Source organism: Limulus polyphemus, unplaced genomic scaffold (genome assembly GCF_000517525.1).
Source record: "Limulus polyphemus unplaced genomic scaffold, Limulus_polyphemus-2.1.2 Scaffold901, whole genome shotgun sequence".
Classification (NCBI taxonomy): Eukaryota; Metazoa; Arthropoda; class Merostomata; order Xiphosura; family Limulidae; genus Limulus; species Limulus polyphemus.
In genome coordinates, this window is record NW_013666511.1 from 115674 (window position 1) to 133473 (window position 17800).

The window sequence follows — 17800 nt, forward strand, 5'->3', positions numbered from 1 at the left end:
CAATATATACTAATTTTTAAAGTATCAAACTGAATTTTTGTTCAATAAAAATCTTTCAAATGCGACTAACTTTTTTCCCCCAAAAAATTCGTCTTCAAAATAAGGGTGCATCTTATACACCGGTGTGTCTTATATTCCGAAAAATACGGTACTTACCGTTTTTTTTCTTCATAATTTTTCTGCCCATCCCATAGTATACATTTATATTTACTAAGAAACTATCACCCCTTGAGAATAAAATTAGCAATATTTTGTTTCTCATGTGATTTTTCCCCTCTCTTTCTCTGAATTTTATTAGTACAGCCTCTTGGTTTTCTCACCCTTTTATGACCTCACAGCAGATGATTGAACAGCAGTCAACTACTAAATCGACTACAGGCAATATTTAAATTACATTGGATAGAGCATATTATAAACTATTTGTGTTATTGTAGAGTGAATAAGCCTACTTCATGCAGAGTATATCAGAATGTAATGGGAAGTCTAGAAGACTTAGAAACAAATCACTTATCTGAGATTTTTTTTTAAAGTTATTTAAGTGTTCTTTTCATTCCTGAAAACATTTTCAGGTTAAATTACATTTGTTTGAAAGCAACAGAAATTTTCTTCTATGACAAAACATCAGGTAAGCTCAGGTTTAGAGCACAGTAAGCAATGGTAAAATATTCTGATGACTCAAATTCATATTTGTTGAATATTCAATCAATGTAGATAAGTAAGATAATTTATTATCTATCGAAAAGAAACTACATTTATTAGACATAAATTTATCTCAACTAAGAATTATCATTAGCAAAGATACTGTTACCTATCCTGATGCTTTTGTGACAGGTCAGGCTTTAAGTCACTAATAAATCTTTGTCAATTTTCACTATGTTTTGTAAGATTTATGGAGAGAAGTGGTAACTACTGTAACAGGCAAAATAAAGTATCATACAAAACATATTACTAAATGATAATCAAGTTTAAAGTGAATGTATATAAAAAAAAAATTGATGTTTCTAATCAACAACAACAAAGAATGAAATTGTACAACAAAAGAAACTATTTTGGAAATTTCACACAAGTTTTTTTTTCAAACAGTAAAATTTCATGTTATATGTTTTTTAAGGGGGGAGGGGGAGGGGGGGAAGAGGAGGAATGAAGGCATGTCAATGACAGCCTACCCCCATTCCAGAAATGGTTAAAGCTAGTACTCCTGATACAAAATACTTTCTTCAGAACTTTAAATTTCAGGATTTTTAAAAAACAAATAAACTTATTTTTGTTCCATCTTTATACTGTGATTAAAGATTACAATATGTTAAATCTCAATATACCATTATGCAAGGGAGTTAAATCTTATTAGTTTTTCAGTTATGTTGTTCTTGTAACTAGTAAGAAATGTTGCACAGGATGTAACGTTTGCTTGTAGCATTGCAGCTTGTTGAATGCAACTACAATAATATTTTCTAAGGAGTTTAAAATATATGGTTATGGTTGGGTCTTTCATACTGTTTTATTTGGCCACCCTATTAATGTATGACAAATGTCTAATTGCTGACTGATATTTTTGGGCATGAACAGTGTAACAGGTTTCACAAGTTTTAAATGTATATAATGTAATTAATAATAAAGCTAAAACAGAAACAATATCTACTGATAAACACTAAATATTGGTACATGCGAGTTACAATACAGAACTAAACAATACACATTTACTGTCTCTATAAACAAACATAACCTTTACATGATTACCTAATGTAATCACCATTTTATCCTATAACTGGTGATGAGGAATGTTAGTTTACTAAATAATAAAGGCAAAAGAATTATGTATGATGGTACTTCAGCATCATTGGCCTGAAAATTTGTATTTTTATCATGTTAGAAACTTTCTTGTATATAGTTAGAATGTTTCAAATACTCAGGAGACAAAAAACAAACACACTTGGAATAAACATATAAAAAAGTTCTAACACAATATCAGGGAATTTTATGTAATTTAATTCACATTGTAAAACAATCAAAGTTACATATTTCCATAAATTAGGAATAAATAAACAATTTGTTACAACAGTCTTTAAATGCTTGAAATTGAGTATTAATCTTTACGGGGGTTAGTGTAACAATTTAAATTAAGTTTTACTTCTAAAGAATTATAATGTTTAACTACATCTATTCATATATTACATAGTAAATTGACAAACAACAATTTATAAATACAATGAGAATTATTTTATTCAGAGAACATGTATGTTTGAACAGAACATTACTTACTAATAGTAAATTACATTAGTTTAAATCACAACCTGACCTTGAAAAGCATTAAAAAATTATACATATAAAAGGCTGTCTTCATTAAAAGCAGTTTAAGTTATGAGTGACTGAGTCAGTGTAATAAAAAAATTAAATTATCATATAGGTAAGAGCTGTACATATAATGTTGGCATAAGAATGTTTGAATATAAACATATTTGTAGCTTTCCATTTACTGATGACTTATAGTTGTCTACTTACTTGACCATCTGTAACATCAGGAGACAAAAGTACCAAGGAACATGTGGTTGTAGCCAGAAGGCATCCTAGTGGCTAGGATATAGAAGCACAGGTCACTAAGTTTCAGTTTTGATTTTTTCACACTAAATCTGAATATCCAGTATTTCAGTTATGTTGCAAATTACTTAGTATAGCTTTAAAAATGCTTATCTAAGAAATTTGCAAGGTAATACATGCAGTTTGTGTGTTATTTGTTCTATCTTTTACTTTTTAGAATAAAAAAACTGATAAAATACAATAATAACTTGAATTTCTGTTTCCTCTCATCACATGACTCAGGCTAAAAATTTAGTGCCTGCAGCTTTAAACAATGGTAATGAACTGTACAAATATTCATAGTAGATATTGTTGTAGATAGAAGTCTTGACCAATTTTATAATTTCAATGATATATTAACAACAATTTCTCCAGAAATATATAAAATAATATAGCAAAATTCCAGACTGACAATTAATTTCCTTTTAACAATCTGTTATGTTGAAATGCTAAAATTTAAAAACAAATTGAAATAACAGTTGCTTAATTACTGCCAGACAAGTTGTCCATTTTATATGAAGGTTTTTTTTTTTAATATGAAAAACTAATATTTCATAAGGTTGGTAAAAATTTTGTTAAACCACATTAATTATTTACATACAATTCAAGCAGATTATTCTTATATTTTTAAGACGATTAAGATGCTTTTTCTTGATCATTAATATTCTTGTATATTTGGCAACACTCAATGTGGAGGCAGGCTTTATAATATAGCACTCTTGGATTCCTGTAGTGATATTTTATGATTATATCTACGTATACTTCCCGTAAAACAAGACAAATGTACTGTACATCACAATAAATTACTTCAGAGAAAGAATAGTGGTCTTAAATTTGGATAAATTCTATAGTTTACATTTGGCTTAAAGACAGAGTGAAGTTTGGTTTGTGAATATGTCAACACACAAGATCACATTTTATGTGATTCAAGCCAACAGCAAAACTATGCACTTTTAAATTTGAGGACATCATTTCAACCTTGAATTATTTTAGAGTGATATATAAATACATATGCTCTTTCTTTAGCAGCAAGGATGTATTATCTATTACACAGAAAAAAAAAGAAAAAAAAGGCTTTTCTTTCTTCAGAAGCAAACTATAAATGCTTCTTTGTTTAAATCAATAGTTACTCCATTTTCAACCTGTGTGTGCTAGAAACTTTAAAACCAACAGCCCATTGAAATAATAAAAAAAAGTATCTTAAACATTACGTTTTGAAAAAGATGGGTTTTGTGAATTTGATCAAGATTTTAAAATTATTATCACTACTCTAATAAATTAAATCAATTATTTCACTTTTTCACATTGCACATAATTTTACCAATTATATTACATGAAAATAATTTTTTCACAATTTCAGATTATTTAGAAACAAAGTTATTATAACTAATCATGAAATATTTTGATGAACAAGAACTGAAAACAAATAAATGAAAACTTCCACGTACTTACACAAATGTTAAAAATTTGTTTTCTTTTATTCAAACTATTTTTATTATATACAAATTAAATCTTTCCTGATCAGCTGGTTTTTGTCAATCATTGTTTTCTAGATACACTATGGCATACTTTTATTACAATAATTCTAGCTTCCATGACTCTGTGAGACACATGCTCACTTAAAACTGTGTCAAAACAGCTTGAAACAATAGGAAAAACCACCATCTTGGTGGATGAACTTTGTCATTGGCTATATGGTTGACAGAAATCTTACTGAATGTGCTAAAGACTTCATCAAGATTAATAAGTACACAAATTTCAACACAAATGAAATCTAGGGTATATCGCCCAAAATGGTGAATGTCCGTCACAGATGCAGTTATTTTAAACTCACTCCTACATACCTGTATATTGATCAGAGAGAAACACTCTTGGCCCTGAAGGTCTGCAGCTGTTTCTGTCGATGACCCTTCATGTGCAATGTTTGGCCAATATCGAACAATACCTTCTGGTGACACAGCTATTGCTGATGGAAGATGAGAGTCTCTTGTCATCAAGATGCATACCAGATCTGCTCGATGAGCCAAGTCACTTGGGGGTAAATTCAACTCCCTACATTGGGTTACCTTAGGATACATGTAAGTGAAGGTTAAGTATAATGAGAGGCTTAAGAATGAAAAAAAAAAAGAAGTAGTAATATGCAGCAGTAAAAATTCAAGTCTTTGTATACAAGGTAAGATCTACTCAACAAATAAATAAACTTGAAATGGGCAGCAACTGTCTAATTCAGAGTGACGAGGAGGAAGTCTTGGCAGACTAGTTTACAAAAGTAGCTCAGGTGTAAAGGCAATGTTTCAAAAGACTTCCTGAATGTGAAAAATTATTTTTTCCACCCGAGTTACTTATGTAGATTAGTCTTCCAAGACTTTCTCCTCAAGAGTCACTCTGAACTAGGCAGTTGTTGCTAATTTCAGCTTCGTTCATCATGAAGACTGCCTAAGTCATCCATAAAACAAGAAAGTTATAACATTTACCTGGGTGAAAATGTCCAGTGATCATTTTACTGAAACAAATCTACTGACCAGTTTTCAGTTGGAAGTTTAGACCAATACAGATTAGAACAGTGTTAGTAATAAACTGCAAAAGGTGTTTATTTAACACTAAATTTAAATCATGCCTTAGAAAGGCCATTGTGAAAGTTTTCCATCTACAGACACAGATCTTTCACCCACGCATTTGCAAGAACAGCTATAATGACACGTCATCTAATTAAAAGAAAAAAAACATTACTTAAGCAACATTTCATCAACTTCTCTTTATCAGTTTAATAGGGTAACAAGCTAGCCTTTCAAAGAAATCACAATACATTCTCATTTACAATTTGAACTTGCTATAATCAACAGAGATAGTGTTTGTAAATAGACAACTGTCAACAACACAAATTACTTGCAGAAATACTAAACAGACACTTGTTATTCAAACATTTTGATTGTTCTGTAGGTGTGAGCTCTGAAAGCATTTCAGTCTGTCTCACTGATTATTAGAAGTTGTGTGGTGAAAATCAAAACAGTATAAGCATTACAGATCTGTATAATACTCAATACTCAAATTATTTAATATCATAAACATAATGTAGATTGTTACTTCATATTCATAATCCACTAAAATGAATTGCTGTATCACAGTTGTTATGCATTTTTTTTTAAATCAGATATCAAGTAGTTTGAAAACGTTTGTATTTTAATGCATAACAAACAAGACTTTCCAACATTTCACCTTTGCAGCTTCATCAGAGGTAACTGTATGCACTAACCCTGATAAGGCTGCAAAGGCAAAACATTGGCTTAAATAAAAAGTTCTTTTATAATTATCTGGAGTTTTTCTCTCACCTTTTAATGTGCAAATCTCTCCAATGGCACTAAATATTTTGAAAGAATTTCCCAAGTGAAAATAATTAATTATTTTAAACATTATTAGAGTTACGGAGGACATTCATACTTCTAACTCATGCTTTTAAGTGTTTTGTTCCTTTAATTTCATCTTGTAAAACTTAGGTCAACATATTAAGATCAGGGCTTGAATTTAATGGTTGTCTGAGAGGACTAAAAAGTTACTCAGATGACCAACTTAAACCCTCGTGTTGTCTGACAGACAACTAGTGCCCTGAAACAGACCCTTACTCAAAACAGCATTGCAGTCTACTATACACTTATCCATGCTCACACTACACACATAATGTTGACTCCAATCCTCAACCAAATCATTGGTAAGTTTCCTAACTGCGACCTCAAAACTTTTAATCCTCACAAAAGTGTCTTTTGGTCCATTTTTGTTTAAAAAAAATTATACTTGTATGTTAGAAAAAAGTTTTCTTTTGTGATTGGCTAATAATGCTGTTTTAGTCACAAAACTTTCTATTGGGGATAAGCTGAGTCTGTGCTGTTTTATGCATGTAAATTTTGTGTGGAGTTCAACTGAGCATGAATGGCTATGTGTGATAACACAATACAATGTATACAGCCAAGTTAGTTACAATACCACACATTGTATTATGTGATGTATGTATTCATATATATGGACAGGCGGGAATTCGCAATGAAAACAAATGTCAGTAACAAGAATATTTAGTAAGATTAATTTCTAGTATAGATGCTTATGACAATAAAACTAACATGGCTTAACTTCTTACTAACAAACCTTTGGTAGTAACCAAATTGACCAAATTCAAAAATAAAACTCAGAACTTTCATCGTTAATCATCACAGTTGAAACACTGACCCCTTTTCGATTACACACGTATAGGACTAAGGCTAACACCTGATAGACACGACCAATTGAGTCTAGGAAATACAGGAGGCCTAGTTACCATGATAAAAAGAGGGAAAATCCATGAATTAAACAGAACATAATAATGATAACTGCAAACAAAATTTTATGAAAGTTTTGATCAGTATGAAACAGAATAACAACAAATAAAATAGGGCTAGCTTTGCCTCTCTCCAGGTCAATACATACTATGAGTATGAATGTGACAATACTTATCAGCAGTGTGTGTGTGTGTGTGTGTGTGTGTGTGTGTGTGTGTGTGTGTGTGCACGCGCGTGCGTATATATACATGCGCAGTGCTCAGGCATTGTGTATGTATCACGATAGAGTAGTATGTGCAAGATTTCCAATGTAAGACTAGTTTTACTACAGGCTGTACTTTACTGTACTTGGTGGGCAGGCCAAGATGGTTAAAATGGAAACAATGAATGTGATAGTCCACAGTCACTGTTCTGTTTAAAAGTTTTACAGGTCATTGACTGTTTGTTTCCTTAAGATACTATGTAATGTTAGCATGGATTGTGCTTATTTTTTCCAATGTAATGAAACTTCCCAGGAAATAAGGCATCAAAAATTAGTTAAATAGAGATGCAAAATTGCCAACTAAACATTAACTGTATCTTTTGGAAATAAACAAGATATAAACATCAAAATTTATGAAATTTGGTCTTTTGTCGTAATTGGATCTTTTTTGAGGGTCCATATATATTTTTTTCCGGACAACTTTGAAATTTCCTTAAAATCAAGCCTTGATTATGATGCTGCTCAAATAAAGCTGAAGTTGAATTCTGGTCTTGTTTTACATCTACTAAATAGACTGCCAGAAACTACAAGAAAATTAACTTTTTACCAAAAAAAAATATATTTTAATAAATGTCTTTTTTCAAGAATTATTATTATTGAAATACATTTATTAAATATTTTGAGGTCTGACCTAAGAGTTTTAATTATAATCTGTTATTTTGACTTTCAGAAAAAATTCATTATTTTGTGTCATGTATATATCAGTTAAGTTTCTGAGGTCAGACTTAAATAATTAACAATTCCCTAATAAAAAATGCTTTTTAAAACCAAATGGGTACATAGATATTCTCTATGTTTTATCCAATAAAGAAACAGATGTAGCTCCAACATGATGAAATCCAAACCATGAAACCCGATGAAGCTTTACTGCTGCCACTTTTGTGCTTTTATAAAATCAAGAACCAGTCAAGAAAAAAAGATACTAAAGGAAGGAAGGTGTAAAACATTAAAAAGTGTCATAATTTTGTCAAACATACCAAGAGGTAGTTGAAGTTTATCAGGCCAAAATACTGACCACATGTTTTTCTTCTTACAAAAACTTGAACCACAAAAGCCCATATCAAAAGTCAATGAATTATCAAGATTTTGTTTTACCATTTAGATTATTCAATTACACCATGATAAGTACAACAGAATGGCAACAACAAAAAACTGAAGAAAGTTGAAGGTGATCTGTTGAGATTGATAAAATACTAGTACCTCAATAAATGAAAAAATCAAGTCTTCCAGGCAATTTCCAATATTACTTAATATAGTCATTACATAAAAAGAAAATTACATTAATTAAAAATAAAATTATAGTTGACAGATTCCCATACAAGATATAATTGATAAAGAAAAAAAATATGCCATACATAATTTTGCTGATAACAAACAAGTATCTGCATCAAAAAGTGCCCAGTAACTAAATGTAGCCATCGCATACATAAGCATTTTTTAAACTATAGTTCAGAATATGCATTTAGTAGTTTTCTAATCAGGTTAACTCTTTCAGGACAAAGTTGGTAATCTGACCAACCTTAGAACTGTGACATTAAACATACTATAACTGAATTGACAAAATGTATCTTCATGAAATTTGGCAAGCTTTTAGTAACCATTAAAAGTCTGTTGTAAATTAAGTTTTAATGTAGAATTTCTACTAAAGGTATGTAGGTAAATTTCCGAAGTCTTTAATGAGTCATTCTGAGTAAAAGGTATTTTTCATGCCAAAATACTTCTTTTCATCATATGGTTTTTATATTTCATTTGCATAACCTCTTAAATGAATATCCAATGTTCTTTTCACAAATATTTTATATTTCAACCACCCTAACTACCACTAACACAGCATACTTTATTTTCTGGTCTGTAGAGAAATAATCAACATACAGCTGAAAAATATAAAATCATTAATACCATTCTTTCATCTAAACTGACTCAAGTATTATTCACAAATAACAATAGTATTATTATTTCAAGTTACTTAACAGTTTCAACTCAACTATTAACTTTTTTATGCCTGTTTTCCTTCAGTACCTTGTACCCACTGAAGCAGTAATCATTTCAACAAAACAATAAATCACAGCAGGAGCCATTTGCTGTTACCAGCACTAGTAATACAAACAGCAAGAGAAATAGGACACAAGTGTTAGTTAGCTCGAGCTTAAGGAACTTTAGACATTTTATTTTGTTGAAGTTTTGTTAGGTCCTAGCTGAGATGTTTAAAATTTTTATATTTTAGTTACTTTTTATAAAACCTATAATGATAGACAAAAAATATCTACATAAAAAAGTAAAAATATGTAGAACTCACTATTTATTTCAGCTCATTTGTACTTCAGTAAAAATCAAAGCTATTCTTTCATAAGCCTCATTGAGACTCAAAAAATTGAGTGTCCAAAAAACAAGATCATGTAGCTTTCAAATTTGCATTTTAGAGCATAAAAAATATGTTAATCACTAGAACAGAATGTCCAAAACTATTATAATCTATCTGGCTTTCCAAGTTATAGATAGGTTAAAAAATTCCATTAGCACTTGAAGCAGCAAATATAATCACAACAAACCAAGAAATTCCTATTGACTGACCACTTTACGTAGAGAAGAATCTGTTCTTTCTATTAGTTTTAAACATATTCACCAGCTGTGTAAGTTTTATTAGTGAACAATCTAAAAAGTTCTGAGATGGTACAAGGACTTTTTTTGATGGGTTTGATTAATGTATTGATAACTCAGCAACTCAAGAAGGTACAAGTTCAAATTTTAGATTCTTCCTTGTAATTACTTAAATTTTGTGTTTTTAATTGGTTGAAAGTTGCAACAATCTATTTTTAAACTAAGAAAATCCTGAAGTGGAGAAATTAGAGTTTATACATATCCCAAGACACAGAAAAATGAATACTGAGCATTTTTTAATTATCTCTTTTTTTAAAGTTAAAACTTAGATAATATAAAATTTAAAGTATAAACTACATTTTTATTCCAAATTTATTGACATACCATTGTAAGTGTCATGATATTTATGAAAGGACCATGTACGTACAAATAGAGCTGATAGAATTACGTTATTATTGTTACTGCACAAACTACTAAAATATTTAAACAAATTTTGGTATTAGAACAGCTATTTGATACACAAATTTGGAGAAAAATTTTAGAGCAATTCCAAAATCATATATTATTACTTTCTTATTGGGTGTTTTGTACAAATAATATTAGTCTAAGAATATTCATACTTTTTTTTTGCCTGGTGACATAGATCCTCTAGTTTCCCATCATTTATATTTTCAGACAGAGATTCAACCACACACATCATCATCACTGCTGTTTGCATTAAGTTCTTACTAGAGTTTTGGTAAAATCTTGAATATGGTTACCTCCATTTTCTTTATTATAATCTATTTTAATAGACTTGCTTTACTACTCACCACACTGCGGGATCCTGAGAGTTGTTTATATCTCCAAACAAACAAACGACGCCCACAAACCAGCCACGCCCAACCAGACTCCGATATTTTCACACTCACAACAGTTCCTCCTGTTCAAATAAAATGATGGAAATGAAGTGCAGTAGGATTATCACCTATCTTAAAGCATAAAAATAATCAATATAAAAGATATCCAGAAATGAGTAATTTAAGTGCCAAAAGCTAAAAAATAAATAAAAAGCGACTGTTTACAGACAAGTTTTAAAGTTCCAATCTTAAAAAAACTAACTCTAACAAAATGAAGATATGACTTGTGTGAAGCCTGATTACTTCATCCTACTTGTTAAAGTGCAGAAAAATCTGTGGGAGTACAAATCATGTGCTATGAATAAACGTTATGGTTATTTTTTTTCCTTTTGGCTTTGTGATTTTATGCATTTAAAGTAAACTCAAATTAAGCATTATTTTTAAGTTGATGAAGGTAAAAGCACTGGTCATATCATTTGTTTTTAATGTCTGCTTCAAATAAAATCTCAATGTAAAGTCAACTTTTTTATCCTAAGAAAACAAACCACGATATAGGCTATTTTTATTTCAACACTAGTAGTGTTAGCCATGTTTTCAAAATATGTCCATACATCTTTTTAATATGTATATCAACTTTTAAAGTAAATTATTTTGAATATCAGCTGACTGCCAACTAAATCAATTTTTGTACCAGGATGTTTATACCATTTTATTTCTTACTTTAGAAAGTGCTTTTGATATACAAAAAATCTCAAATGTAAATTCTTGTTTTTTTTTATGTCAACATATTGAGCAATAAAAATAAATATGAAGCCAATCTATCATTTGATTCACCACTTGTTACTAAGTTACACCGGTTTTAAGGAATTTAACCACTCATTAGTAACCATAGACAAGGACAAACTGAGAAAAGAAGACTAGGTTCTTTATACTGGTGAACTGTCTATTGTATGTAGTGTGTCATTGGTGTTGTAGTTGCATTTTACTCAACACAGCAGGGCTCGACATTAATGGTTTCCAGTCTGCCCGAGTAAAGTGATCTTCAGGTGTTATTCATGAATATAAGGGGAAAATATATGTAAAAATTGTAAAACAAATGATGCAATAAAAACATTTTACCCTTGTAACCTCCAATAATAAACACAAGAATTTTGTTAAAATCTCATTTTTTACTCATACAAAAGCCCAATAAAAATGTAAATCCACCCGGTTGTAAATTAGCTGTCTTGATCCCTTCCAATCCAAAAAAGTGCTTGCATATCACAACATAATGAGCATTAAGTATACTTATAACATTAAACTACTTGAATGATATTTCAATAAATACTTGTAAACCAAACTAGCAGATTTTGCCATATTAGTGTGCAAATATCTTATATTCTCCATTTGTCAAATGTTAAGTAACTTTATATTTTACAATATTGGGCATGACCCATGTGCATGGTAGGTGTGGTGCAGCCAAAACAAACTGCAGGACAAATTGTGTGTTATTAACAGGAGTGATAGTTTAGCAATTTTCCACTTTCTGTAGCTTGGACTGTGGTAATGTAAACTATCACATTATTTTCAGTAGATATGCTCTACAAGACCCTTACTTCACATACCAAATTTTAAATTTTGACTGCATGTGACTTATATTTAGACCACATTTTGCACCTAATTATAGGTTGTAAAGATCTATCAGTGTACCAAATTTGAAAAAAAAATCCATGAAAGTTAAGTATGTTTTTTCTATCAAATAAAGTTCTGTACTTTTGATGCAGAGAACTAAAAGAAAATTCAAAGTTATTCAACAAAAAAGCACTCAATTTTGACCAACACTTTTGTGCAAGCCTATGCAAAAAGTCACATGAGCTATCAGTGTGAAATTTTTACTATAGCTTCATCTAAGAATAAAGGTTGACCATTTTTAGATTTTTGTCATTCGGATTAAAGACAGCAGCAAAACTATAAGGTGAAAGGACATGTAGATACATAAGTATTGATTAGGCCAAGCAAACTAGATTAGCAGTTTGTAGCTCAAGTTTTCAAAAGAATCATGCAGGTGGCTGGTTATCATTCATTGTCAACTTTTAAGCACAAATATGCTAAATTTTATAAACTTCTCCTAATTAAAGAGCATTTAGCATCATGTAATATTAGCTTAAGCAATTAGCTTAAATAATGATGCTTGATAGAGTTGTATCAAGTGCATCCGGGTAATGGAAAAAAACTGTTAATATAGTTTCCATGGTATTACTATAAAGGAAGTTGGTTCTGTAAAATATAGGTCTGTTCTAAATAATAGGGTTGCAAGCTTAAAGCTAAGACTGGTTACTATCAAGTGTAATTTCCTTACTTGCAGTAGTTTGTTGGTGTGTATTGACAAAAAGTCATGATATCTAATCAAAAACACCTTAGGTGTAAAAAAAAAAAAAAAAAAAGGTACAGCCAAAAAAGGATTGAGTGTGCAACTTAAAGGAATGAAATCAAGATTGGTGGCCAAACTGGTAGCCACACTTAAAACATTGATAAGAATTTTAGAGCAAATATTCATTCATTAGTTATGTAGGTCGCATATTTTTGTTTTACCAACCATCATGCCCCAAGTTTAACAAAAAAATGTTGCCTAGCTAATTAATGAATCAATATTTGCTGTAAAATTCTTATCAATGCTATAAGTGTAGCTACCAGTTTGACCTCCAATTTTGATGTCATTCCTTTAAATCACACACTCAATCCATTTTTGGCTGCACCTTTTTTTTCCCACACCTAAGGTGTTTTAGATCAGATAATAATAGTAGCACTCGGGTTCTAGTTTTAGGACTGGAATGAGTGTGTTCAGAGTTGGATCTATGAAATCATACAGTGCTTTGAATGAAATTTCACAGGAAAAATATGCACCTAAAGCAAAAAATGAAGATTTTCTAATGTTCTTATAATGGAGATGTTGAATTATCTTCATCTAGCTAAACAACTCCAGAACATCTCAGATGCTCACAAGTTGTTGGAACTTAAGATATTAGTTAGGAAATTGAATGAAGCATACATTGCTAATTTGTCTGTATGCTTTAACAATTTATATTTTTTTTGCTAAAACAAAATTTCCTCTACCGATGAAACTTCACTATCACTGCTCAGCCAAAGGTTCGATAGAATTAAAAATGAAACCTGAATCCTCGGAGAAGATGCTACTGTCTAGTCAATTTGAAGGGCATAAAGTAGATGCCCCACCCAAGCTGATACCTTGAGTTCCTGCTACAGAAATACTTATTAGTTACTCATTTGGAGAATGCTATAAAAGAAAGAGTAGGCACAGCAGAAGTGCTAAGAAATTCATACCAAAACATTTGAAAGATTATACCTTGCTCCACTTCATGCATTTTGTTAAAGATATGCTATATATCCTAAGTAACCCACAGAAAATCTAAAAACACAAGACTAAGCTTCTTAAAGTGATGATCTGTATATTATGTGTGTAGTGTCCTTAGTTTTTATATAAATTAGTAATAGGGATTTATGAAAATCATATCATATCATAGAACACTGATGTATAGAGCTAGCTTTTCAATAAAATTAAAGAAATGGAGATAAAATCTAACATCAAGAAAGGGGTTAAAATAATTATAGTTTTGATAAAAATGTTAAAATACTTGCAGGAGTAAATTGCTAATCAAAACTTAATTTCAAATATGTCCTGCTATGTCAACCTTTATATTTTCTTATAAGAATTACTTTGGAATAGTTTATAACTTTTCACTTGTAAATCTGTTTTAAAAGAATGTGCTTCTCAAATGAAATCAGTTCTCTAGAATGTAGCTGACACTATGATTAGCCCATCTTACAAAAGTTTAACTGCATATCCTTAACACATTCGCTACTAATGACGTGTTAATGCATCATTCATTTCTATTAGTCAGATGCTACTGATGCTTAACATGTCAATCAGCAAAGGGGCTATAACCATGTGTGAGTGTACAAATAAAACATCCCCTTAGCACTGTACAATGATTATGTTTGTGCTGCCCTTTTGTGAATGATAGAAAAAAAAGTTTCACTAAAGTTTCAAGTCATGTGATGTGAGATTTCTGTAGTGGTTTGTTTTGGTTGCCATTATAGCAACAAGATGGCAGGGTTGTGCAGATGTTTTAGTCTTAGTATATGATGGTTGCTGAAATTAACAGGTATGCTGAACAGTTCTTGGAATTAAACTGCCACATAAAACTAAACAATGCAAGTAACTGCACATTATTGGCTTAGTGCATGGGTTAAAACTGCTGCAGCAGAAAGTGTGTAAACTTTTCAATGAAACATATGTGTAATTGATTTATTAGCTGAAATCAACTCTTTCACTACCATTGGCACAAATATGCCCCCTACTAAAGCACTCCTATCAGTTTGGAATTTTGTACCACCAGGATAAAAAGGTATTCCCCTTCAAACTTACCAGTTACAAGCTTCAGATAAGTAATAAAATAGGGAAATGTGTCTTTTTGTTTCTTATTGTGTATCTGAAAATAAACCTGGCTGGCACTTGGAGAGTTGTTTATCTATAAATATGGATAAACAACTCTCCAAGTGCCAGAGATAGAACTTTGTAAGAATCCCTACACAAGATATTGTTCAGATAAGTAATCTTTAACCAAACTCAACTTTGAGATATAAATGGGTTGATTCCTCACTTTATGTTATGCGAGTCTCAATGATTGTTCTTTTGTTCACTAGCTTAAAAATCCTATCACTAATATGCTTCATCTCTCTTATGCTACATTTCTTCTTGATACCAAAGTAAATTTTATTTTGAATTATAAATATGTAATTTAAACTGTTTCTTAAGACACTAAAAAACATAAAGAATCCTCACTCTCAGTCAATGTTAAGGCCTCTGTTACTAAAACAGGCAAAGCAGTTCCAAACAACTCAACAGCATGCTGTGCTGTTTGTTCAATAATATGAGAAGTCTGAAGAGACCGATTCAGGGATTCTTTTCTAGAATAAAGAAACCTGAAAAAACAATGATTTCTATATATACAATAGTTATCCACAAAATATAAACTGTAATAAAAAACATCCATTTGAAAAAAAAGCTATAAATATATCTAAAACATGCAACAAGGCTCACAGTAAAACATTTAACAAAAATAAAAACCCAGTGATAATGTTAACATGAACATCTCAAAGTGATTTTAGCTATAATCCCACATTAGTTACTGTTATCTTACAAGTTAATTTTCTGATAATGAGGTGCATACTATCAGAAATGTTACTAAAGAAGTCTTGAACTAAAGAGAAACATTCTATTATTAATCTATGCAGGGAATTATTTTATTTTATATCACAAATGCATTTGTTTAATTACAATGGTTACAAAAGTAATAATTTCATTTGGACAGAGGTCATCAATCAATCTTCTCAAATATTTTATTTTGTTCCTAAGTAAAGAAGCACTAAATAAAACCCATTTTGTTTTCAAAATTATTATATTCAATTTCTGACTGCATGCACACGTATTTTCTTATCATTCCATTTTCACACACTGTTATTTACAAACTGGACAGTTAATAAAGGATTTTAAGAAGAAAAATTTTTCCTTTCATTGATGAACCTTCTATCTTTTAAATAGCCACTAAGACTCTGCTTTAAACTTCTTACAGTTATAATACTTTCAAAGACTATCTTGCCAATCATAAGTTATATAAAAAACAACAGAGGTTCCAAAACACAGTCTTGAAAATAATTTTGCATACCTGCTACTGATTATGTTAGTACTTCTGTGCCAGTCAAAATATGTTAAAGTAACATTAAGTGGGTGACAAGTAACCTCAATGGAGTGAATAACCTTTTGTCACTTTGCACTTTCATTTCATATGCTATCATTAAGTTATCATATATATATCTATAAAGTATTTGTGAATACAACTCAAACATTTTTTGCATAATTTAAGAAGTAAGGGCAATAACTTGTATTTTCTGTATTATTCACATAGTTGACAAACAGTATTAAGATGTCAATAATAATGTTTGTTTTTAACCACACATGTACTTTTCATAGGTATTTTATGTAGCAATAATAATTTTGGCATAATGGATTCTATTATACATGTATCTAGCTTATTTTGATACTGAAATAATATTTTTGCCTGACTTAAGTGGTAAATGTACAACCATGCTACAAGTAACTAAATTCAAGGCAAATAACAAGTCTAGAACTTTACAATACTATCCTAAAAAATTTTTTTTTTACATTAACATACATAATATAATAAATACATTATGTCTTAAAAATAACTTGCTTAAGATGGCTTCCTGTGGGTTGCGAGGTACTTCTTGAAACACTTCGTTGATAGCACTGAATGCATTTAACCCTTTTGTGATGGGCTCGGTACAATTTACATGAGCTTGTATACACATTTGCAAATGTTATGTAACTATAAAGTAACTTTTAATGCAGTAAGTGTATCTTCACAAAATTTGGTAGACTTTTAGTAAACATTACAAGTCTTGTGTATGCATAAAATCAGATTTTTTATTACAGATTTGTTTGTGAAAATATTGAGCCTGTTTCATTATCAGTTCAAGTACAAAGTAATTTTCATGTTACAACTAAAGAACTATTGTTTGTCTCAAAAATCTCAAATATCATTTGTATAATCTCTAAAACCTCCTAAATACATTTCAAATGTTTGTTTTCAGTAAAACTTTATATTTTTTTCTGTTATTTTCTCTACTCTAACACTGGTGTCTGTCAATTTGACTGGCCTCATAACCACCATGAAAAATGAGGAAATAAATTTAAATTATGCTTTTTCATTCTAGAATTACTACACATTATAACATGGAAACACAAATGTTTAGTCTAAATAGCTTAAATCTCATAAAATTAAACATTTATATATATTTATTATATTAACCTTCCAGCCATGCCTGGCTAACAATACAGAAGTTACAATGATATGGCACATGTGCAAACATGATACTGTATCCAATAATATAAAACTGACCTTTAATCTTTACAAAATGACCTGTCTAGGTTGGATTTTAGTGGACTAGTATTTTGTAAAATACAGTCACAATTCAATTATTATACATTATATATGTATATACATTAATACTATTTACAAGTTCTTAAACTATTTTTTTTTTAAATGTAGAACAGGAAATAAAGAAGTAAAGCAAACAATTACCTGTTCTAATTACAACCTTTGTACTCATTTGTTGCTTGTCATAGTTTGCTAAACTTT

At 30.2% G+C, this 17800-nt stretch overlaps 1 protein-coding gene across 1 annotated transcript in view; it reads right to left on the reverse strand.

Moving 5' to 3' along the window:
• Positions 1 to 17800, reverse strand: part of LOC106461123 (nuclear pore complex protein Nup133-like) — a 57485-nt gene that overhangs the window by 34890 nt on the left and 4795 nt on the right. The window contains exons 2-5 of the mRNA XM_022388001.1: positions 15424 to 15563; positions 10554 to 10663; positions 4419 to 4640; positions 2500 to 2571 (exon numbers count right to left, since the gene is read on the reverse strand). Of these exons, the coding sequence (XP_022243709.1) occupies positions 2500 to 2571; positions 4419 to 4640; positions 10554 to 10663; positions 15424 to 15563 (544 nt within the window). The remainder of the gene's footprint in view (positions 1 to 2499; positions 2572 to 4418; positions 4641 to 10553; positions 10664 to 15423; positions 15564 to 17800) is intronic.